Source organism: Rosa chinensis, chromosome 3 (genome assembly GCF_002994745.2).
Source record: "Rosa chinensis cultivar Old Blush chromosome 3, RchiOBHm-V2, whole genome shotgun sequence".
NCBI lineage: Eukaryota > Viridiplantae > Streptophyta > Magnoliopsida > Rosales > Rosaceae > Rosa > Rosa chinensis.
The window spans coordinates 19,108,005-19,131,198 of record NC_037090.1 but is presented as its reverse complement, the minus strand read 5'-3'; the positions used below and the strand labels follow the sequence as shown (position 1 = coordinate 19,131,198).

Sequence of the window (23,194 nt, the reverse complement as noted above, 5' to 3'; positions counted from 1 at the left end):
GCTACTCTGGTTGTCTTCGAAACCCAGAACCAAGTTGTAAAGACCAGTTTCAAGGATTGGAGGAAGAAAGATGAGGTAGCAAAAATGGCAAGAGAAACTGGTTCAAGAAAGTGAAGGTTTCATTCTCGAAAAAAAAAAAAAAGGTGAAGGCTAAACAGAGAGATATGTGAAGGAATAGACGACTATTGGGGGGCAATAGATGTTTTAAATTGATGTATTCTCTTATTTTTTTTTCGTTAATTAAAGTTTTATTTGTCTAATTTTAGGAAGATTAATTTTCATTCCAGCAAACGAAAATTCTATTGGGGGGCAATAGACGTCTATTGGGGGGCAATACATGGCTGATAGACGTCTATTGGGGGGCAATACATGGCTGATAGTCGTCTATTGGGGGGCAATACATGGCTGATAATTGTCTATTGGGAGGGCAATACATGGTTAATAGACGTCTATTGGGGGGCAATACATGGTTGATAGACATCTATTGCTCCTTTATTGGGGGGCAATACATGGCTGATAGTAGTCTATTGGGGGGCAATAGACGTCTATTAGGGGGCAATAGACGTCTATTGGGGGGCAATAGGAGGCAATAGAGGTCTATTGGGGGGCAATAGATGTCTATTGGGGGCCAAAAAACCTTTCCGGTGAGATTTTCAACAAATTCCGGTGACCGGAATCCGGCGGCCGGCGATCGGAATCCGGCAAAAGTTGGCCGGAATCCGGCGGCCGGTGACCGGAATCCGGCGAAAGTTGGCCGGAATCCGGCGGCCGGTGACCGGATTCCGGCGACCGGTGACGGGCTCCGGCGAAGTCTCCTATGGTTTCTCTCTCTTCTATTTTCTCTCTCTCTCTAAGTAAATAAGGGGTGAGGGGTAAAATGGTATTAAAAAAAAATTAAAAAAAAAAAAAAAATCTTAATGGGGTATTAGGGAAGACTCCCTTAGAGTGTATTGGGTAAGAGGGAATTAAAAAAACTCAATGGGGTTAGTGGGAAAAAAATCTCTAGAAATGGGGTAAATGGACAAAAACCCTTTTTGATATTAAAAGAAGTTAGAAAATTTTCATAATAGTTACATAAAAAACTACGTATGAGAGTAATTATTAGTACATAAAAGGAAAATACATTTTTATTTAGTATAATATTTAATATTTTTAGTATTCTTTTAAATATCTAATTACTGTCAAATAAATTCTAGCAAATAAGCCGACATATTCGAATTGGTTCATAAAGATATGAGTTGTTAACAAGGATTATGAGTTTATGACACAAGGTCTATGAACTGGACTCGTATTGTAATATTGTATCAAGCCAATTTACAGGACCAAGACTTTAATATTTCAATTTAGATTTTTATTTGGATTTATTCGATATATATGGTTAAATCTGGCTTTTGTTTTAGGCATGTTATTATTCAATAAAATTCAGAAATTAAAAGACTTCTCTTACATATTGTTTAGGGTTAGATATTGGTCTACTTTTATCTATTAATTTCCACTACATTATGAGTGAAGTTAAATATGCATCCAAGAAAAACACGACAAAAAAGAAGTCATTACCTAACCAATTACATACTTTGCGTATTAGCCACAAGTCATAACACATGCAGAGAACTGAAACCAAGATCTTGGAAGTCTGAACAGAAGAAACAGAGTTAATATTCAATTACACACAGAGGACAATCTTTCTAATCTGAACATCAGAACCACAACAACCATCACACCCAACTTTGGAAGTAGGAAGCTCTCTAAATATGAGCAATAACCACATTGCTAGTGGTAAAGCCGACACAGAGACGATTAACAAAGTTCCATATATTTTGCATTACTCACACAAGTCCTTGCTGTCGATACAAATCGTAGGTTATTAGTTATAATGTCGTCCTTAGTACCAAGGACAAAGTCCAGTTTGTAACTATGCCTCATGAGAATCGAGAAATTGTCTTATAAGAGCAAGTGCACCCGTAGTCAAGAAAAGGCAAAGTCGAAAAGTCAAAAATTCGACCAGTCAAGTTACTATTCACTGCCACTGGACATAGGTTTGCACCCGTTTTTTTCTTACCCGGGCAACGTTCACTTTTCTGTTTTTTACTGTTCACTTTCCTGCTTTTTTACTGTTTACTTTGCTCGTCTGACCCGACCCGCCTATTTCTCCCTCCTCCGGCGTCCTCCGTCCACTGACCCGGCTCCCCCGAGGTCGCTTCACCTAGTCCGGCCACTCCGTGGCGTCAGCCGGCCAGGCCGAGATCGAAGCAACCCGAGGTCGCCTCACCTCATCCGGCCACTCCGTGGCGTCAGCCGGCCCAGACGCTGCCCCCAGGCCGAGATCGAAGCAATTCCGTGGCGTCTGTTTCTCTTCTCTCTCCGCAGCCCCTGTGAGGTCAGCCACGTTCTGTGGTTGGCCGAGCTGGCAGCCGGATGACTTCGGGCAAGAGTTTAGTCATGGGCTTGCCCCTTTTTTTGACCTCAGTCATGCAAAGCTAAAGTTTGGCTGGTCAAGAGTTTGCCGGTGGAAGGTTGTTTCTCTCCATGCCCGGTCACCACATCATCATTCTCTCACTTTGCCCGGGCAAAGTCATACCGGTGGACTTGCTCTAAGAGTGAAAGAGTTGAGCATACCATTGCATACAAGTGTTTTAAACTTCCATGCGAGGAGGGCATGCTCATCTTACTCACAAGAGAGATCCACCTAAATAAAGAGAACATGAACGTTTTTTTTTTTTTTTTTTTTTTTAAAGCAGAGAACATAAACTTAGCAAGGAGAGCTTTATTGTTTCCCATGACAACTTCTTTGCACTTCCCCAACCAGTCGGCAGCTTTAACATGTACCATTACAAAAGTTCATACAGTTCAACAAGCACAGAAACTACAGGTATACAACATGTTAAGAAATCTGGAATCAGCTTTACAGAGAAGATGAACTTGAACACCATGTCAGCAGTGATTGCTATAAATGACACACCACCGCCAGCACAAAAATTGTTAGTAGAAGTCTTGGCTCATCACAAGTATGCCATAATTGCTTAGGGGCTGCTTTGCTTAGTAGCTCCAGTACTACCTGTTGTCATAAAAGATTCACCACAGCCGCATTGTCCTTTTGAGTTGGGATTGATAAATATAAACTCAGACCTGCCAAAATGCAAACTTAAGTGTGAGCAAATGAGGAAGGGAAAATATAACTGGAGCAAAAATTTATATTGATTAACTAAATTGAAGTGCAATCGCCTAGTCAAGATATGAAAAATAGCAGTTAAAATTAAAAAGTTCTCATCAAACCAACAAGGAATTGGTCCAGACTAGTCAACGTCCCAATAACATGCATAATTTATGTGGTCCAAACCATCAGAATAACTATTAAAGTCCATCTTTCTTCAAGGTTTGGTGTGCATACGCAGCGTTACCTCTCCTAACATCAAGCTTTATGCGCACAGGATGATCATATTAGATCAACACAAGCACATATATGTCTAAACCATCCGAATAACTATTAAAGTCCATCTTTCTTCAAGGTCTGGTGTGCATATGCAGCGTTACCTCTCCTAACATCGAGCTTTATGCACACAGGGTGATCATATTAGATCAACACAAGCATATGTATATATACCACAAGATGTAAACGCCACTTAACAATTCAGTGAGTAAAATTCTTTATCAAAAACATCCAGGTTTCCATCCTATGTTATCTTCACAGACACAAATCTAATCAATATAGCTACATAGTGAACTCAATGAAGATAGTCATGATGGCAGGGGCTGAAGTGTTACCATCAGTACAGATGAAAAAATGTGCAATCTTAACATCACTAGTTGAGAATGAAGAGGTATAGTCAATGGGAAGCATTGCTCACTCATATTGCTTTATGTGATTATAGTTGTACCTATTCTAGCAACATCAGCCTTGGGAGGGAATCTCCAGCAGGAAAGAGTTTGTTGTGGGTTGTTATTCGGTCCTAATTCATCCGATCAGGAAAAATTTTCACATTGTCTCCAGTTGAAGAAGAAACTCAAAGAGTTCCTTAGCACATTTACAAGCTAGTTTAACCGATTATCTCTCTTTGCATCAGCTATGTTATAACCACAATGCCACACAAAGGGGCTATTCCATTTCTACCAGGGAAGAAAATCGATCATCTCCAACCTAGTTTTCTCTATAATGAAACTAAGCATATTAACTAAACCAAATCAAAGCACAATTTCTTAATTCTGAAGAATAAACGAACCTCAAATCCCAAAAATAAAATCAAAGGTGATCATTTCTCGTTTTTCTCAATTTCAATCAACGCCAAATGAATTGAGGAGAGGAGGCTAACCTGAGTTTGTCATCCACAAAATCCATCTTGGTTCCAATAACATGCATCAGAGCCTTTGGATCGATCAATATCTTCACGCCTTTATCTTCAACCAACTCATCGAACTTTCCCTTATCATCTACACATCAAACAGAAATTAACAAAACTATGAACATCAGAATCACCAAAAACAAAATCCAAGCACAGAAAATGACCGATCATGATCGGACCGGCATCCGGCAAGCCTCACCTGCGTAATTGAGAGTGTACGACAAGCCGTTGCAGCCACGCGCCTTAACCCCCAGCTTCAGATACGACCGCTGGCGCTGCTCTAGCAGCTGCCGTATTCTAGAAGCCGCCGCATCCGTCAAGCTCACCGCTTGCCGCCTCGCCGCCGCTGCCGTCCTCCCCGCCGCCGCAGCCAGAATCTGCGAAGCCATCAACACACACCGTCCGCAGATTCCAGCCAAAGCGTATAAGAGCTCAAAGAATCAAGGCTAGTTCAGTCATTTCACCTAGGATCCGCGTGGCATCCCACAATTGCATCTATCATTTCCCACTTGTCGCAACAGGACTCGGCTGTGAGAGTGCAGCCATACAAACGCAGTAAGATTAACATGTGCAGGCGATTCCATTACGCCTTAGTTAACTAACCTAACCGTGATGAACACTCAAGTTAATCTAAAAACGTCCATTTTCAATGAACCACGACAGATGTACGCTGGAGATTTCAATCCCGCTCGGAACGAAATTTGAATGCACAGAACCTCGCACGTGCCAAAAATTTGGGTTTTGGGATTAGGGGTCTATAATACCGCTCGTTTGGCTTTTTGAAAAATTTGCCTTCGGACCTCAAATCCCAAGCCACGAAGTGTCAAAGAGCTTAAAGAAACCCACACAGAGAAAGAGAGCCTCAGAAACCCTAGCGCTGTTCAGGTAACCAACTCCTCTTCTTCTTCAATCTTTGTTCCTTTTTCTTCACTCTCAGATCGATTTATAGACTGAAAGCCCCGAATCTGAGTCGCCGGTGACTGGTCATTTTCCGGTGAAAATGTCATCTCCGGCGGTGTTTTTGTTTCTTGAAAAATTGAGTGATGAAATTAGTTGATTGATCTGACCTGGTTTTTGAACTTTCCAGTTGAATCAAGATGCCGGTGGAGTCTAGATTCAGGCTTGAGAGGCCGTTTGACATTGCGGAGGCCTTTTCTCAAAGGCGATCTGGCTCGCTTGCTGTTCTAAACGATCAGCGCGTGGAGTCGTTGGAATCGCCGGCGAGGCGGAGGGCGTTAGCGACACCGGTGCATCAGAGACGGCTAGGGTTATGGGCCGCAGGAGGTGATGGGCTCGCGCGGAGCAGAATGAGGACACCGAGAGCCGCGATTGGTCAAGAGAATGTGCTGCTGGCCGGAAGTTCTAGCCGGAGAAGGGGACGGGGATCAAACAGTGTGTTGCCTTCTTGGTATCCAAGAACCCCTCTCCGTGATATAACTGCGATTTCCAGGGTAAGGATCACTTTCTCCGACTTCTGTGTTTGATCACCATCAACCCTAAGCCCAAATTTTGGTCTGGCACCTTCTTGCTAATTGATAAATGGATCTCTGATTATTAGGCTTGCAGTTCTATTTTCAGTGAGTCATGTATTACTCTTTGGTTTTTGTGTTGTTCGATCCGTAAATTGCAGAAGAAATTTGATTTCCTGGCTGATTGAGTTATTGGGTATCTGTTTGCACAGTACCTATATATTTGCACTCTGGTTGGTCTGTTTCATGGAGAATTTCATTGGATTCATTTTGCAGTTTATTGATAAATTGTGTCTCAGTTTTATCAAGGGGTTTAATGGAAATTCCAAGTGTCCTATCTATACTTGTAGTGATTCATATCACATTTTCAATGCTGTTTTCTTGGTTTGTTGAACAAAGAGTCCACTGGATTACCATGTCTCAGTTGGGTTTAATTGGTTTGTTGAACAAAGAGTCTCATTGGATTCATCTCATGGTCTTGGGTGTATTATTGGCTTTATTCGTAAGTAAAAGTGTTCTATATCATCAGTGATTCAGTTGTTACCCCTTGGTTTTTCTTTGTTTGAATGGGTTATTGATCAAAGAGTTTTATTGTATTGATTTAGTGGTTGATTTGTATATATGCGTCACAGCTTTCTTGGGTTAGATATTCAATTAACAGCGTTCCTCTCTTTGGAGTCTTGTCAAGTTATGAAACTAGTGTCATTTATATGGTTCATAATCACATACCTTCATTATCAAACTTGCCTCTAGTCCTGTTGTTTAGTTGTAAAACAAGTTAGTAATTCTATTTTTTGAGTAGAGTTCACTTTATTTTTGTACATGCCTCTCTTTAATGCCATTCATTTGTCTGGCATTTTCTTTCCTTATATAAATATTTCCAACAGGACATGAAAAACTTGGTGAAGTTTTTTGTTTCAACACTATTTATTTGGTTTATAACTGCACTGTGCTTATGTAACATACGTTTTGCTTCTGTGTTGTCTGTTATGAAACTAGCGCCTCTTATTTATTCACATAATATGATTTGTTATCAGCCACTATGGATCCATACCATATGTTTAATCAGTGCCTTACACTACTTTCTATTTAGGCCATTGAGAGGAGAAGAGCTCGCTTGGGTGAGGAGAATGGTGAAACTGCAGAGGGTCAAGTTTCATCTCTACAAGTTCAGGATGCTCCTCCTGAGCATCAAGTTCTTGCTGCTACTCCTTCAACCATTAAGAAGAGACCTTGCCCGCCTCCTTCTGTTCTTAAAGTGCACAAAATTCTGCTAGAGGTGGCTAATCAGCCTGATGAGGGAGAGTTCGTTACACCACAGAAGAAGCTGCTGAACTCAATTGACAAAGTTGAGAAGGTGGTCTTGGAAGAACTTCAGAGGCTGAAGAGGACCCCGAGTGCTAAGAAGGCAGAGAGGGAAAGAAAGGTTCGAACTTTGATGTCAATGCGTTGAGGAGAAAAGTAGTTTGGACAAAGAAGACCGTCTACAGTAAAAGTTATCACCTTCTGGTGAATCATTTTCTACCCTATGTACTGATGACCATAATCACCTTCTGGTGATAATGTGCAGTGAAGCCATCACCCTCTGGTGATAATGGTAGTGAAATTATCACCTTCTGGTGATACCATCTTGGTTCAAGCCAACTTACCTTTTGCTGACTGCACTTCACATCTCACTAAGGTGTCTTTAGAATTAGGGTCATCAGTAGGCAATATCATCACTGCTGAAGTTCTTTTTTTTTTTTGGAGTTAGTTTAGGGTAGTAACTATGGTTGAGTTTCGTTACATCATTCTTTTATGCATCAGGCCATATGACCTCTACTTTAGGTGGACAATTTAGTCTGTATTGTGTTGATAATTCTGGGGAAATGTATATAAAGGCTGTATGGCAAGGACTCCACTTTTGTAGCATTTGTTTGGATCCTTTTCTAACGGTGATAGTTGTGGAAGCAAGGACTTCCGAAGTAATCAGCTTGTAGAATATGTGGTGTGCTTTCATTGTTTGGATCATCTCCGTTTATGCTGTTCTTGTCCAATGTTTTATATTTCACTAGCAGAACGCTGATAGTATCCTGAGCTATGCAGGGTAGGCCTTGGCAACATGAGGCAGATAGCTTCCATCTGCTGCCTGAAACCCAGTATTTTTAAATTTTAAAGGTTGGGTGTACTTGATGAAAATCCTTGGCTGCATTTGGAATCCCCAAAAGTCAATGGTCAGTTAACCTTTTTGATCTAGGACCCCTAAGAAGTGTGGCTGGATTATTAGGAAACCCAATCTTTCTCTTCCAAATAATTTGAAAGATTAAGAACGAAAAGCAAATGTTGCCCAACCTTCAATAGCAATTGGATGAGAAGCAATAAGAGCACCTTCATTCTAGCCTTCAATCGCTTTGGTGGAGAAGAAATGGACATATTTGAAAGCGTGTATAACTCCAATAGTGTGTCATAAACAAAACAGTACAATTATAGTTTAACACATCATTTGGAAGTTTGATGATAAGATTTGTCGAATACAAATTTGATCTCTCATGAAGATGCTCTAAACTTTTTTGAGCTTCATATTTTAGCTGTGAGTCATTTTATCCTCAGATAAGAAAGATTATCCCCTGTGTGTAATTTCAGTTTCTTCTTTTCAGACTTCCGAGATCTTGGTTTCAGTTCTCTGCATGTGTTATGACTTATGGCTAATACGCAAGTATGTAATTGTTTAGGTAATGACTTTCTTTTGTCGTGTTTTTCTTGGAGGAAGCCAATGTTCCACATCATTCTCACCAAGATCAGGGGCTACAATAAACTGGCTCAAGTAATCCCTAAGTAGTCGTGTGACTGCAGGAACATCATGGAGCTTCATTTTTCTGAACCCTGAGGTGACCGTTGATTTTGGTAACAAGTTCGACTCATTGTCATTCTTGCACCAAGTCTAGAAAACCCAACATCAATCAGCTTCTTTGGATTCAAAGATCGCGTTTTTATCTTCACTCATAATGTAGTGAAAGTTAATAGATAAAAGTAGACCAATATCTAACCCTAAACACTATGTGAGAGAAGTCTTTTGATTTCTGAATTTTATTGAATAATAACATGCCTAAAACAAAAGCTAGATTTAACCATATATATCAAATAAATCCAAATAAAAATCTAAATTGAAATATTAAAGTCTTGGTCCTGTAAATTGGTATGATATTGTATCACAATACAAGTCCAGTCATAAACCTTGTGAACAACTCATATATCTTTATGACCCAATTAATTAAATATTTAAAAGAATACCAAAAAAATTAAATACTATACTAAATAAAAATGTATTTTCTTTTTATGCATTAATAATTACTCTCGCAGTTTTTCTATAACTATTATTGAAATTTTCTAATTTCTTTCAACATCAAAATTTAAAATCAAGCCAAGCCGAGTGTAACTCAAGCTTGAGTTTGTTAAAAATACATCTATAAATCGAGGCCATAGTTTGGTGTTAAAGGGTTTTAGCAAAATTTAGTTTTCCTATAATGTCCCTCCAAACACACTACTAATTTTTCAAATTTAGTATTTTTTAAGGATAAAACTGTCAAAAAATAAAATAAGTAAAAATAAAAATAAAACGTAGAAGCTGTTATCCTTAACAACTACCCACTACACAATGAAATATATGTCGTAAATACCCTCATTGGGAAATTACCATAGCACTCGTAGAAAGGGTGGCAAAAGAGGAAGAAGGCTCTGAGCTTACCGTTCTTATCTGGGTACAACTGTTTGTGTCACATAGTTGATTATGAGATTCCTAAACTAATATGTAGCTTTTTGCATATATTTTACTAAAGCTCTATATTCGGTTTCTTTAAGAAGAGATGTCGGACTCCCATTGAAGTTTTGCTTTGTTATTGATATTAAGTTAATGTGGTTCTGGGTTTTGTCTCAAAAAAAAAAAAAAAAAGGTGTCCAACAAAGGGGTATTGTGAGGGATCCCCCATACAGCGCATCAGATACCCACTAATGTGGATCCCAGTATCCAGTCATACTCATTTAAGAGACTGAGAAATTAAGTAGATATCAGCCACATGTATTGAATTAGACAAAAATAGTCAAATTAACTCCAAACTTTTTCCATTTCTGTCAATTTTTACCCCTTGACTTTTCAATTTTGATCACTTGCACCCTCCCTTTTTCAATCTCTGCCAATTTACCCTCTAGTCAATTTGAGGTCAAGTTTTCTGCAATTTCGTCCAAATTTGTAGTCAAATTCAACTCAGATGCTACATACATCAATGCATTTATTTTATTCCTAATAAGTTACCTAGACATATTTCTAAATATTTTATCAATGATGTAAAAGTACAAAAATTACCGTGTTATGGTGTAAATTATGAAAATAATTTCATCATATGTGATAGGCATGTTAATTGAGTTTTATTATAAATTTGGATGAAATTACGAAAAAATTAATGAGAAATTGATAGTAAGGGGTAAATCAGTAAGAACTGAAAATGTTATGGTGCAACATATAAAAATAAAAAAGTCAGGGCTATAGCCCACCCCAAATTATTCTACTGTTATATAAAAAACGGCATGCATTGATAGCGACTTTGATTCAGTTGGCAGACCAGCTGAGTCTTTTTCCTCCCTATTTATGGTTCGAATCTTTTTAGAAGCGAACTTAGTTCTTTTATCCTTTTTCCCCATTTTCTTCTTTCTTTATTCTTTGGTACAAAACTACAAACCACACACTTCACCATCCTTTCTTCTTTGGTTAAGTTACACTACCTTCATTGTCTGTTTTTTTTTTCTTCTTCCCATTTTCTTCACCTTCCTTCTTTGGTTACAATATTTTCTTTCATTGTTTTGCCAATTTTTCACTTTTTTTTGCTAATGTTTCTTTAAAAAGAAATTCTAAAATATTTTGTTATATAGTTCTACACTTCCGTTAGTATTTCTTTAAAAGAAATTTTCCATTTAAAAAAGAAAATTATATTTTTTTCTTATTTGATTTTCAGTGCCCATTGGATTTAGGGTTTGTGACCCATAAGAGAAGAATTATATGTGTTTGCCGTGAAATGCCAAGAGGAAAAGAAGGAGGCAACGTGAAAATCAAGAAGAGAATAAAAGATTACGTTTGGAGATATTCAAGGGAGACTTTTAAGGAAACAAGAAGTGTGTGCAACAAGAAAAGGTTCAAAACAAGTCTAGATTCGTTCCCTACTTTCTCTAAGGATATTATGGCCGAAATTGGTGAAGAAAATCAGAAATAAATCCTATATATTTCGGCAATAATATATATGGACTTTATTTTGAAGACTTTTGATTGGTTGGACAACACAATAGGGCTTACATGACAATTTGCGATTGGTTGGAGTTATGTGACATTTTCTGATAATTCCTTAGAAAATAATAGAAGAATCATGAAGCTTGGAGAGCACTCTGCCGTTCCCTATATATACTCCCTCATTCTTGACGTTTTAAAAAGCAACCTTTAATTCAGAAAATTACTTCATAACGTAAAAGCTCTCTCTCCATTCTCTAGTTCAAGTTTACGATTTCAAGCAAGGGATGAGCAAGGAAGAAGAAGCCGTGAGCATCCCTCCATAATCCACCTTGAAGCCGTGAGTTTTGAAGCTTGCTTTCAAGATTCAATAGTTCATCATTCAAGTTCTTCATCATCATCTCCATTCACGGTGTAATTTAACATTTTTCCTTGTAACCTTTTTCGGTTTTCCTTGTTTGAATTCGTATGATTTTGTTCTAGTTAACATATAACGTTTAGGGCAAATTTAAAGCCCAATTTCCATGATTAAATAAAGTTTTCGATTCCTATACTTGTGATTCTAAGTTGCTTTTGTGAGATTGTTCGATTGAATTTACTTGATTGATATCTTTTATATGTTAATTCTAATTGGTTCGAAACTTTTAGGGTTTATGTATAATTGATGCTAGATTTAAGTTTATGATTCACCTAATAGTTTTGTGAACTTAAATCAGTAGTAAAGGTTTTGGACAAAAATTGAATTCAATTGAAAATGATTCCAAATAGATGAACTTTTCAATTGGGCAAATCAAACGATAAAAAACAGAAATAATGGTTGATCATTCACCTTTGGAGTTGTCACCACGACCATGTCTAAAAACACAGTTCAAACTAGGAACAAGCGAGTCTAAACCGATAATGAAGATAGACCCATTCAGTGTGGAGTCATTGGATACGACAATCACACGAAATAGGGCCTGCATCACAACACTCTCAGCATCTTTAACCTAAAAATCAAATTTCACACATATCAGAAACAAAACAAAAAAACTTTGGGCAGAAACACAAAAATGCACAGTTGAATAACTTACACTCATCCCCAGAAGGAATAGTGCAGTGAGAACTCCAAGGGCTGTTTTTGCCTCAAGACCAAGAGCAGTGTAGTTGCATGGCTTCGGCGTTCCAACTTTGCTCTCTCCTCCGAAAGCAAGCAAATGAGTGCAGAAAAATCAACCCCACCAAATAGAAATGAGGAGCTGTAGCTTCCTAGAAATGCACCAAGAGTCTCTGTTGTTGACACAACAGAGGTTCCGAAGTGCAAGGACAACATCTCTGTGGCAAGACCTAAGAAAAATGTAAACTTGGTTAAACTAACAGAAGTCGAAAGAAACGGCATTGATGATGCAAATCATTTTAATGCACATATAAACATAACATGTTCCATCATTTTGTGACCTAGTATATATAACCAAAATAATGAGTCATAGCATATAAACAGAACACCTGCCATCATTTTGACCTAGTCTATATAACCAAAATAATGAGTCATAGCAAATAAACAGAACATGTTCCATCATTTTGTGACCTAGTCTATACTAGCAAAGGAGTCCACATGTTGCTGCAAGACTTGAAATTTAGCAGATACAGAGGTGTAATGAGAAATAAGAGGAATCTTGGAAGTATATGAACCTACAAAGTATAGAGACTGTAGCCATCGGCAGGGAAACATAAAACTTCATTCCAAAGTATAAGAATACTTGTTATTGTTTTTTTTCTATGCATAAAATTGTGAAGTACAAATAGATTAATAGAAGGTAAGTAGGCTGCCTCAGCCAAAATGCCTAAAGGAGCTATTTATAGGGGGAGGGGAATGAGAAACCCTACTGTTTGGGGCGGTAAAATGAGGCCCGAAATCGTTTTCAAGCCGGGCCAAATTTATTAAAAAAAAAAACCCAAAAAGACTGATATTAATTTTGTAGAAATTAGAAAGAGGAAATTAAACGCAGGCCCAAAGCCTGCTTTAGTCGTTTTCGGGCCGGACCCAATTTAAAATAATAAAAAAAAAAATGAAAAGACTGAAATTAAATCTGTAGAAATTAGAAAGAAAAAATTAAACTCAGGCCCAAAACCCTTTTCTAGGCCTGCCTTCCGAGGTTTGAAGAAAGACTAATAGCATTGGCATCTACTACAAAAATAATATGGCAATTGCCTACATCTCTTGGAAATAGAAAGACTTAATCAAAATCGCCAGTTTCTGGGTCTTGATCCTTGTAGTCTTCCACCCTTAGATCGAGATCTCCATCTTGACCATCTTGTTCCATGTAATGTGCCTCCCTTGCTTCACGATACATCTTGTATGCGTTTGCAACATTCTGGGATGCAGTACACTTCTTTGCCCAATGTCCACTTAATCCACATCTGAGACAAGCATCATTATGGTCAGATTCCCTTGATCGAGGCGCTCTGGGGGTGTTTTGTAGACGGTTATTGCCTTTGGTGGCGTTACCACCATAACCGGAGGCTTGGCCTCTCTCTCTCTTTACATGTTTACCTCCACGGTTCCGTGTACGCCTATCTTGGCGATTTCCTTCCTCTTTAGGGCGAGAATATGGACCAGAACGTCCAGAATTATCCCTACTCTTAGGGTTTCGCTCCTTGCGTCCTCCCTTGGGGACGCGACTATAATTAGACTCCGGAATTGACTTGGTTCCCACGGGTCTAGAGTTATAGTTCTTCACAAGTATGTTATTGTGCTTTTCAGCTACGTTCATGGCGCCAATTAGCTCATGAAATCTTGTGATGCGTCTAGCATTGACATCAATTCGATAGTTTTTGGCTATCATCAATGCAGAGACGGGGAAGGTGGAGAGAGTCTTCTCGATCAACATCGTATCAGTGATGTTCTGCCCACAGAATTCCATCATAGACTTGATACGAAGTGCTTCTGAATTGTAGTCAAGTACAGACTTGAAATCACAGAAGCGGAGGCTATGCCATCTCACTTCTAAGTCTGGAAGCAGGGAATCACGGACGTTGCCAAAACGCTGCTCGAGTTCCACCCATAGTTTTCTTGGGTCTTCCTCATTGAGGTACTCATTTTGGAGCGCGTCATTCATGTGCCTTGTCATGAGAATGATGGCTTTAGCTTCATTCGCCTCTCTCGTAGCTCTATTTGCTTCAAAAGCAGCAGCTTGTTGAGGAGTACATACGTCCTGACTTGGCTCTTGGATCGTACTTAGGATCCCATCAGCCTTAAGATGCTGGCGCACATCACGGACCCACTTGTGGTATCCTGCGCCTGTTGTCTCTAGTGGAGCGAAGCTCAACTTGTTCAGGTTATTCATCCTGAAAAACAACAAGAAAATAGGGTTAGTTTCGGAGCGAAGAAGGCTACCACGAAAAACTATATAATTTCTGAGAGTAGTCGCTTTCAAGAAATTAGGGATTTTTCTGAGCGTAGTCGCTTCCAAGAGAATCCGATTCCAAGAGGGGTTTTGGATTAGATCGAAATGACGATGTATGTGGTCGATCGTTTTCTTCTCAACAAACTCTAAGTTTGGAGGACTCTACAAGCTCCAAGCTTGGAGTGAGCACGAACCCCCACAGTTCGGCTATTGGTCTTCCCTATGAAGAAGAAAGGGGGGTAGAAGAAGGGATGTTGGAAGTCCCCGAGAAAAGAAGAAGAAATTAAAAAAAAACTTCAAAAACGGGAACTTTTAGAAAAGTTTACCTTGAAAAATAGCCGGAAATCTTGACCGGAAAAGTCGTTGAAGATGGCCGGAAAAGTGGCTGGAAACTGGTGGCCGGAGCTAGGCAGGGTTGCTGCAGGGGCTGTGCAGGAGGTGTGCGGAGGCTGTGCAGGGCTGGCAGGCAGATGCTTGGCAGGGGCTAGGCAGCTGTCGGCAGATGCAGGCACAAGGGTGCGCAGGTCTCGGCAGGTGCTCGGCAGGTGTCAGCGGGGGCTATGCGGAGCTTTCGGCAGATGTCGACAGGGGCAGGCACATGGGTGCGCAGGGTTCGGCAGGTGTCTCGGCAGCTCTCGGCAGGAGGCTTGCAGGGGCTGTCGGTAGGTCTCGGCAGGTCTCGCAGGGGCAGGCACAGGGCAGGGGCCGGTTCGATTTTTCCGACGGCCAGTTCAGGGGTTTTCCGGCCGGTTCCGGTGGTTCCGCCGCCGGTTCTAGGCTCCTTGGGAGTAGGGCTTCGATATGTGGGGTGGTGGTTGCAGGATTTTGGAGGTTACAAAATTAGGGTTTTCAGGGTTAGGGCTTCGTGCTGATAACGTGTTTTAGAGAAACTGAATTTGAGAGGAATTTGCTGTGTATTCTCATTGATAATAGGGGCCTCTTTATATAGAGGATTACAATACATAGAATCTCAATCGTACAAGGAAAGTAATCGTACATTGAATAGGAATCTAGATCCTTCTAATTTAACCCTATTACCACTAGGTCAAGTAACCTAGAGTTTGGGCCAAACACAAATAGAGATATCCTTAAACAATTCTTTATATTTGCATACCTCATTTTCGAAAGAATCACTCTCTTCATCTTCCGAGTTTGTGTTTCTGATTAATGGAAAATCCTCTGAGTTGGATCCTTGAGCAACCTTTCAAATAAAACACCCATTATTGAAGAAAAAACAAAAAATTAAGCAAAGCTTTAGCCACGTACATCAAATAAGAGGAATGTAAAGAATTAACGGGCCGACCCGGTAAGAACCTGTTAGCTTGCGGGTTTGCGGATTTTCTGTTGGAACCCGTTAAGACCTGTAAACATTTTTTTTTTTTTTATCAAAGCAACTAAAACCAATTCAGACTTATGTATATAACCCCTCATTTGCCATTAAACTTTTTTGGTTTTCTATTTTGAAATTTTTTATTTTCTATCTTTTTAGATTTTTTTTCCTTTCCTTTTTTGACAAAAAATAATTCACAAATCACAATTATACGACAATCCAACGGTCGGACCCTCACAGATCACCTAGAGGATCATCTTTACCGATTTATACGATGATCCAACGGTCGGATCACCTTGAGGATCATCTTTACCGATTTATACGATGGAAGCTTTAGTATGATATAAGATGGTGTCCTTCGTTTATGCTTATGCATGTTCACAGAAGTGATCAATTTTGTTGTTTAGGAATGTGGAGAAATGACAACTAAAGGGGTTTCTTTTCTTCTTGACTGTAAAGCTCTTGAAGATCCCTTGCTGCGTCATAATGTGAGAATCTATGACTGTTTCGTTTCATCCTAGATTGATGTTTACTGCAATTTGAAAGAGGTATATACCCCGACAATATAATGATTGCTTGTTCCTGTGGTGCTGGATTTACTACATTGTACAGGGTCCTGGGATAAAGAGAAGCTTTATTTCCGATGCTGCTTCAAAGGTGATAATAACGTAGTACCGCTTCTTAATATCAGTTAAAGGAACCAAGTTTAACATCAACTTTTTGCCTTTCATGTTGGTTTCAGTTGCCACTGCTTAGGAAGGTATCATTAGATTTGTGTGATGCAAGTGAAGGTGAATTTGATATTCCTGATGTAAGTTTGGAAAATCTGTCTATTAGTATATTACTCCCTTCCACCCTCTTTCTCCCCTGGATTACGTGGTCTAATCTATTTTATTTTTCACAGTATGCTGACATATATTTTCTAAGTACTGTGAAGATCGCTAGATGTAAGTCTCAGAGGTATGGTCTGGAGGTTCAGTTTGTCGAGGCTCGTAGGAGGCCTGTGCACAAAGAAACCTTGTGCTGGTGTGGAACAGCAAAACTATCATTAGAACAGTGGTGAAGGAAAGACTAATGCTCTAAGTTCGAGGGATGTTGAAGTGGTGAACCAACTGCCTTATTATGCATTTATGCTGTACAATTTACTTTGTTTAGGTTGATTAAAGACAATTATACACAAAAGGTTATGTTTGAGTGTATGTGATGAAAATTGGTGAACATAATTGCCAGGAAGTGAGAATTGAATTTTGTGTTAAATCTTTGGATTTGTAACTTCGGTCCTTGCTGTTTCTAAATACATCATGAAATTTGATCACCACCGCCAATTACTTACACAAGCGGAGAAGAATTTGAAATGATTTACTAATGTGTTGAGCACACGTTTAAGGTCTCACAAAATAACTGCATTCTTTTCTAGTGGATTCATTTTGCAATTACAAAAGGAGTTGAAGAGCTTCATCTTCAACTTGGTTTTTGTATGATACCAGATGAACAATATGTTTTCCCTCAGAGTTTACATGTTGGCTTGACTTTTAATCTAAAACAATTGTCACTGGAGGAATGTATTCTTAGACCTCCTACTACTGATTTTGACGCGTTCAATCAGCTAACTTCTCTGTCTACGTGATGTTTTTCTTGATCAATGTCTGATGGCAAATCTCTTCTCTGTTTGTTTATTACTCGAAAGCTTGACCTTAGATCGTTGCACTATGTCATGGGTAAATCATACCTTAATATTGTTGTATCCCCAAAAACTTAAAACACAAAATTGCCTGCCTAAGCGGTTCTTTTTTACCAGAATTGCCCAAACATCAGGGTGTAGTGAGTAAGTCTTATTCGTCTCCTTGATCTGTTTCCAAAAAAGCATTATGTGCCTCAATTCGACTATATGGCCCAAAATTATATCATTTTAAAAAAGTTAGGCCTTTCGCTTTCCTTTGCGCGGTTTTCTAATTGTCCCTCATATTTTGCTGTCGTATGTTCTTTATCAACTCAATTTGAATAAAATTGACGTCATTCATTTACCAATAAAATTGTACGATTGATATTACTCATTTTCTTTTCAAATCAAATTAAAATCCACATAATTAGCAACTAGCCTCTTAACACACGCTCACGCGTGTATCAATTGACATTTTATACTTTATTTGTGTCTATAATATTTTATTTATAAAAAAAGAGTTTGTTTTAGTAATTTTTCTAAAAAAATGTTTATTTTTTATGAAATTATGAATAACTTTTTCTTTCTTCAAAAAAAAAAAGTTAACTTTTTATTTAATAAGTAATTTTTTTATTTAAACTGCAAAACTCCAAAAAAAAAAAAAAAAACTGCTATTGCAGTTAACAAAACAACAAAACGTCTAAGATATTTTTTTTTTGTAATTTCTTCAATTCAATTTGCTATTTTATCCTTCATGTGTTAAATTATAAATTTTTAAACTATTATCAAAGAAGGGTAAATTGTGGGTTTTTGAAAATTTAACCATAAGCCTTATTGGCTTAATTAATACTGATACAATTTATACTTGATTTATTAATTTAACGGATTAAATACAGATTTAATTATATGAAATTCTGTAAATTATTCTTTAAATTTGCTCATCTGACCTCTCTACTCTCTACACCTCCTTCTTGCTTTTAAATACCCATTGTTTGCTCACTAGACCTCCTTTTGAATTCCTAAGATAACCTTAGCTATATTATTCACATACAAAAGAATAAATTACTCATTATACCTCTAATTCACTCACTACACCTCCATTTGTTTTTTTTTTTCTTCTTTGCATGCAAACACAAAAAGTTACCCAAACAAAATTTCTAGAATTTTCGTTCATGAATCAAACGGTCAGAACTCTTTCATTTAATTGAAACAAAATTATTTACAACATAATCTGACAATTAAGTAGCACCCCAACTGAATAGTTTCAAAGTAAAATGGTTGCTCTTAAGATTTGACAATAAACTTGTAATTCTTCCTATACCCATGTACAATATTACAAGTGAAATAAAAAAATTAATTCAAAACATGAATCATTCTCACAATCAATTGTTGTGTAATACATATAGCAAATCAACAAAAAAATTATTCTAAATGTAAAGAAAGGATTCAGTAATTCTATATATAAAAAAAAATCATTCAAACATAGTCTCATCAGTCTCAAGAGTTATAATTTCGGAAATAGCAGTAACTCTTTCTGGATGGGGTATTTGGGTATATTGATGCAGACGATCCTTGTATCTATTGTATAATGATCTTGCTTTATCATCAGCATGGGGGTACCAATTTGGTGGGATTGGTGGTAATGGGCATCCCGCTTGCAAAGACACCTGTTAAGAAAATAAAAAATAAAAATGCATCCAATTAGTTAAGATTTTTATAAATTACCAATGCATGAAGATGTAGCCATAGTACTTACCTGCACAAAGTGGTCTCCGTTAACAAAACCAATTCCAATTTCAGGCAGTTCTTGGTTCTGAAATCGTCCAGTAATGTGTTCAGTCAAAGGAAGAAAGGTAAGGCACTGTTGATCAGATAAGTTTATCACAACAACTCCATAGCAAGTAGCGATCAAATGCCCCATCTCTGTTATACACATCCATTTTCTACGTGGTGCAGTAGATCCAGAATGGTTTAGTCTCTGTATAATATTCTCTACACTACTTTCGCTACCATATAGTTTCATGTACAAGTGGGGCATACTTTTTAGCTCATTCATTAGGTCTATTCGAACTCTTCGCCAAAAACGCCTACCAAATCCCATAGCTGATGCTACAACTCTATAACCACAATTACCATCAGACTCAACATCAAATGAACCTAGAATGTAAGGCCTCATACCGAAAACAAATTGCACAGTATATTTTTGTGTTAGCTCAAATGGTGAAGTGCTTTGAGTCACGCAGATAGGCTGTACAAAAAAAATTACATGTTAGCTTTTTTTAATTTTTTTATTTAGGCGTTGTAATTGAAATTGTTATTATATATCACAATTGAAAGACACACCTGATTTTTCTCTGGATGCTTATTTGATTTCGTAGAAGGCAACACAGTACTAGGAGATGCATGAACAACCTTTTCAAGTGGTACTTGTGACTGACTACCATGTACGGAAAAAGCCTCGGCAATCTCAAAAGCAGATGGTAGACGACGAGTGCTACTGTCAATCTTAGAAGGACGCTCTTTGGTTTTAATCTTCTCATTTGGTTCTTGAAGCATTGTGCAACTTGGATTTATAAGCTCATCAATCTTCAGCAAAACTTGTCTCTTGGTTTCATCATCTTGTTCTTCTAGCCATTTTTGTAATTGTGTCAAACGTGGTCTTACCATAACTTTTTCTTGGGGATCAATTTCCTCTACAAAATTACCTACACTTAACCGTCTCCAATGAGAATGGATAGCATCAATTGGGATAGGCTGATGGGAATTTCGATATTCGGCAATCTCATGTGCACATGGTAATTGGTGCGTGCGGCGAATGGCACAACCACATGATACAACATTAACTCCAACTGCATCAACCCTATATACCATGGTTGAATTAGTGTGTATGTTATATGGAGGAAAAATTAAAAATAAAAAGAGAGAGAAAACGTAAAAATAAAAGCAAAGGAAATTACCTATTTGATTCACGTACAATTTTGTTTAGAGCAGTAATAGATACATTACCGATCAATTCTTTTAAGTATGCATGCTTAAATTGATGTTGGACGAAACATCGGCTTTTTTCAAAGGATGCCTTAATTTCAGTGTGATGCAACTCCATCAAAGAGTGAATATAATCCCATGATGTGCTGAAGTCAAGTTGGCTAGAACCAAGTTGTCTCTTAAGTTTTGAATGTGCACTTTCCACCCTAATAATAAAAATTGAAAGAAAAAAAAACATAAAGAGATAACTTAGAGTGTCTTCACATAGAAGAATAAATGAAATACGACAAAAAATAAAGACAAAATAGTTAAAATTACCTGTTTGATGTAGTGGTACCAAGATGCATACAAGTATCTATCCATGCAGCCACAAATCTGTCTTTATAGCTGTTCAACCAAGTAGTTTTCAAATAATCGATGGCCCCAGGAAATGTGCTAAATTTTGATTCAAGTAATTTTAAATTGTTCGAATACTCATCTTCAGAATTTGAATTCACCACGGACTGCCAATCATTATTAAATGTATCCCATCCTTCTTTTGTTGAGAATAATTTCTTGCAATGAGTTAACACTTGCTTGTTGATGTGCCAACGACATAATACATGTCGTGAATACATGTCGTGTATTCGGGAATACATTACTTATAGAATTCATCAGTGCCAATTCTCGATCTGTAATCATCACACTTGGAGCACATTTGTCATCTAAAAGAGTCTTTAATCTAGTTAAGGCCCATGTATAGTTGTCTTCTTTCTCTTTTGATATGTAAGCAAATGCAACGTTGAAGGTCTTGTTAGTGGACGTGATCCCAACAATCTCCAGAAGTGGAAAGCGATATCTATTTGTTTTGTAAGTGCAATCCATGATAAGTACATGTGGAAATGTACGTAAAATCTCAATGCTGTAAGGGTGACACCAAAACAAATCTGTTACTTTATCACCATCACTTCTATGATGCTCAATATACTTGTGCTCAAACAAGTTACTTAGCAGTTGCTGCATTTGTGTTCTCCCAACCCTAATTTTTGTCCTATATCGTTGTCTGGAATTATATATTGTCTTCATTGCTGTCACATTCTTCAGATTTCTTCTCTTGATGGCGGTCAAAATCTCTTTAGGCCTCATTAAACTCATGGACATATCCACCAACAATGAATTTTCTTTTTCTGACAATCGACCTGCGAATGAGTGCCCATGAAGGTATTCTGAAGCAGCATGATTATGCACTCCACAAACCACCTCTAACTTCCATTCGTCTCCATTTTCAATATTGATGCCTCTTAATGAAAATGGGCATCCACATTTCTTTGTACTAGTAAGCCTCGGACGCTTTTCATTTCGACTATCTTCATCAGATTCTTGTGTATTTATATCAGACTTCATAGACTTATATGATTTATATTGACCATTCCTCTCACAACAAAATCTAATTTTAGGTCTCTTCTTCTTATTGCCAATTTTTCCAGAATCAGACCTTCGGATAACAATCACAAAATTGTTTCTCGTTCCTTCTGAACGAGTCCATTCAATCAACTCAGCTTTATTTTTGAATATCTACCAGCAAAGAATCTAATCATGATTCAAAATAGTATGCCTTCGTGATATTTAAAGAAATTTAGAAAAAAGTTTACCTTGTCAGTTGTAAATTGATTGGTATGATCTAAAACATCATCTACTTTGACCCTGCTATCTGGAATAAAGGTATCACCGTGTTGTTGATCCTGTATGTTGTAATTGAAAAACAAGAACATAAACACAAGCAAGTGACGTTGATTAAATGTAATGTCAATCTAGCATGTATATTTGTCTTTCAAGCTTTTGAGAATCATATATAGGAATATAGTTAAAGCTGAAGAAAACTTTAGGCATGCATCAGCGTCATTTTCAAAACTTGGACCATATTTTTTTACTAAAGAAAAAATAAATCATGATCGTAGCTAGAACCACTGCAGCACGCACACACAGTTTGATTACAATATTTATATATAAAAGTGAACCCATTAACTCCTATGCTCCTATTAATTGAAACAATGCTTCAATGTGGTGATTATACACACTGAAGGTCATTAAGGATGTCCGCAAATTATTCTTTTCTTTAAATTTTCTTCTGATTGATAATTTTTGGCTATCATTATTGGTTCTTCTTAGGCAACGATGCATCTTTTCTGTTGCCTGTCCACATAGATAGCAGAAAATATAAGAACAGTTAATGCTGCTCTAATGCAAATTAGAAGGTGTGAAACAAATAGTAGAGCACTTCACAGTAGAAACAGAATGAATTTTACAGTTGATGAGTTGCTAAAGGTGCCAAAAAAAGGTCACCATACAAGTTATATATATGTAATTACTAAACGTACATGAAAATTGTGATGTGAAGATTACAAGGAAATGTATAAGTAGGAATTAAACCAGGTAGATGTGTGAACTGTCGAAATTGGTAACTTTATTTAGGAAACAAGTAACAACCAAAGAATTCAAATGTTGTTTCTGTTTGGAAATGGCAAGAACATGTCAGCAAACATTCCCTTGGATTTTATTTTGTTTTACAAATTACTTTGTTATCAACAGAACGTGTCAATCGGTTGGATCACATCCATAATCCATACATCACAAAGAATATAGCAAACGCAAACGCAGAAGAAGAAGAAGCAGAAAAAAAAAAAAAAAAAACACCAGTATAGCAAACGCAAAAGAAGAAGAAGAAGAAGCAGAGAAAAAAAAAACACCAGTATAGCAAACGCAAAAGAAGAAGAAGAAGAAGCAGGAAAAAAAAACC

The 23,194-nt window shown here is 37.7% G+C and overlaps 4 protein-coding genes across 4 annotated transcripts; 2 read left to right on the top strand and 2 right to left on the bottom strand.

Moving 5' to 3' along the window:
- Positions 1 to 2,763: 2,763 nt before the first annotated feature.
- Positions 2,764 to 4,749, bottom strand: LOC112195315 (iron-sulfur assembly protein IscA-like 1, mitochondrial). The gene is made up of 3 exons (XM_024335725.2): positions 4,537 to 4,749; positions 4,308 to 4,425; positions 2,764 to 3,126 (listed from the first exon to the last, which is right to left on the bottom strand). Exons 1-3 carry the CDS (start codon positions 4,724 to 4,726, stop codon positions 3,021 to 3,023), a joined length of 414 nt encoding a protein of 137 aa, XP_024191493.1. The 5' UTR covers positions 4,727 to 4,749; the 3' UTR covers positions 2,764 to 3,020.
- Positions 4,750 to 5,107: 358 nt separating this feature from the next.
- On the top strand, positions 5,108 to 7,774 carry LOC112193373 (protein POLYCHOME). The gene is made up of 3 exons (XM_024333496.2): positions 5,108 to 5,222; positions 5,425 to 5,788; positions 6,900 to 7,774. Exons 2-3 carry the CDS (start codon positions 5,435 to 5,437, stop codon positions 7,257 to 7,259), a joined length of 714 nt encoding a protein of 237 aa, XP_024189264.1. The 5' UTR covers positions 5,108 to 5,222; positions 5,425 to 5,434; the 3' UTR covers positions 7,260 to 7,774.
- Positions 7,775 to 16,169: 8,395 nt separating this feature from the next.
- On the top strand, positions 16,170 to 16,836 carry LOC112194242 (BTB/POZ domain-containing protein FBL11-like). Its single transcript, XM_024334488.2, has 4 exons — positions 16,170 to 16,261; positions 16,386 to 16,430; positions 16,516 to 16,584; positions 16,678 to 16,836. The coding sequence occupies exons 1-4, from the start codon at positions 16,193 to 16,195 to the stop codon at positions 16,834 to 16,836; spliced, it is 342 nt and encodes a 113-aa protein (XP_024190256.1). The 5' UTR covers positions 16,170 to 16,192.
- A 2,069-nt stretch (positions 16,837 to 18,905) lies between these two features.
- On the bottom strand, positions 18,906 to 20,304 carry LOC112194241. Its single transcript, XM_024334487.1, has 3 exons — positions 19,777 to 20,304; positions 19,190 to 19,681; positions 18,906 to 19,100 (listed from the first exon to the last, which is right to left on the bottom strand). The coding sequence occupies exons 1-3, from the start codon at positions 20,302 to 20,304 to the stop codon at positions 18,906 to 18,908; spliced, it is 1,215 nt and encodes a 404-aa protein (XP_024190255.1).
- Positions 20,305 to 23,194: the final 2,890 nt, after the last annotated feature.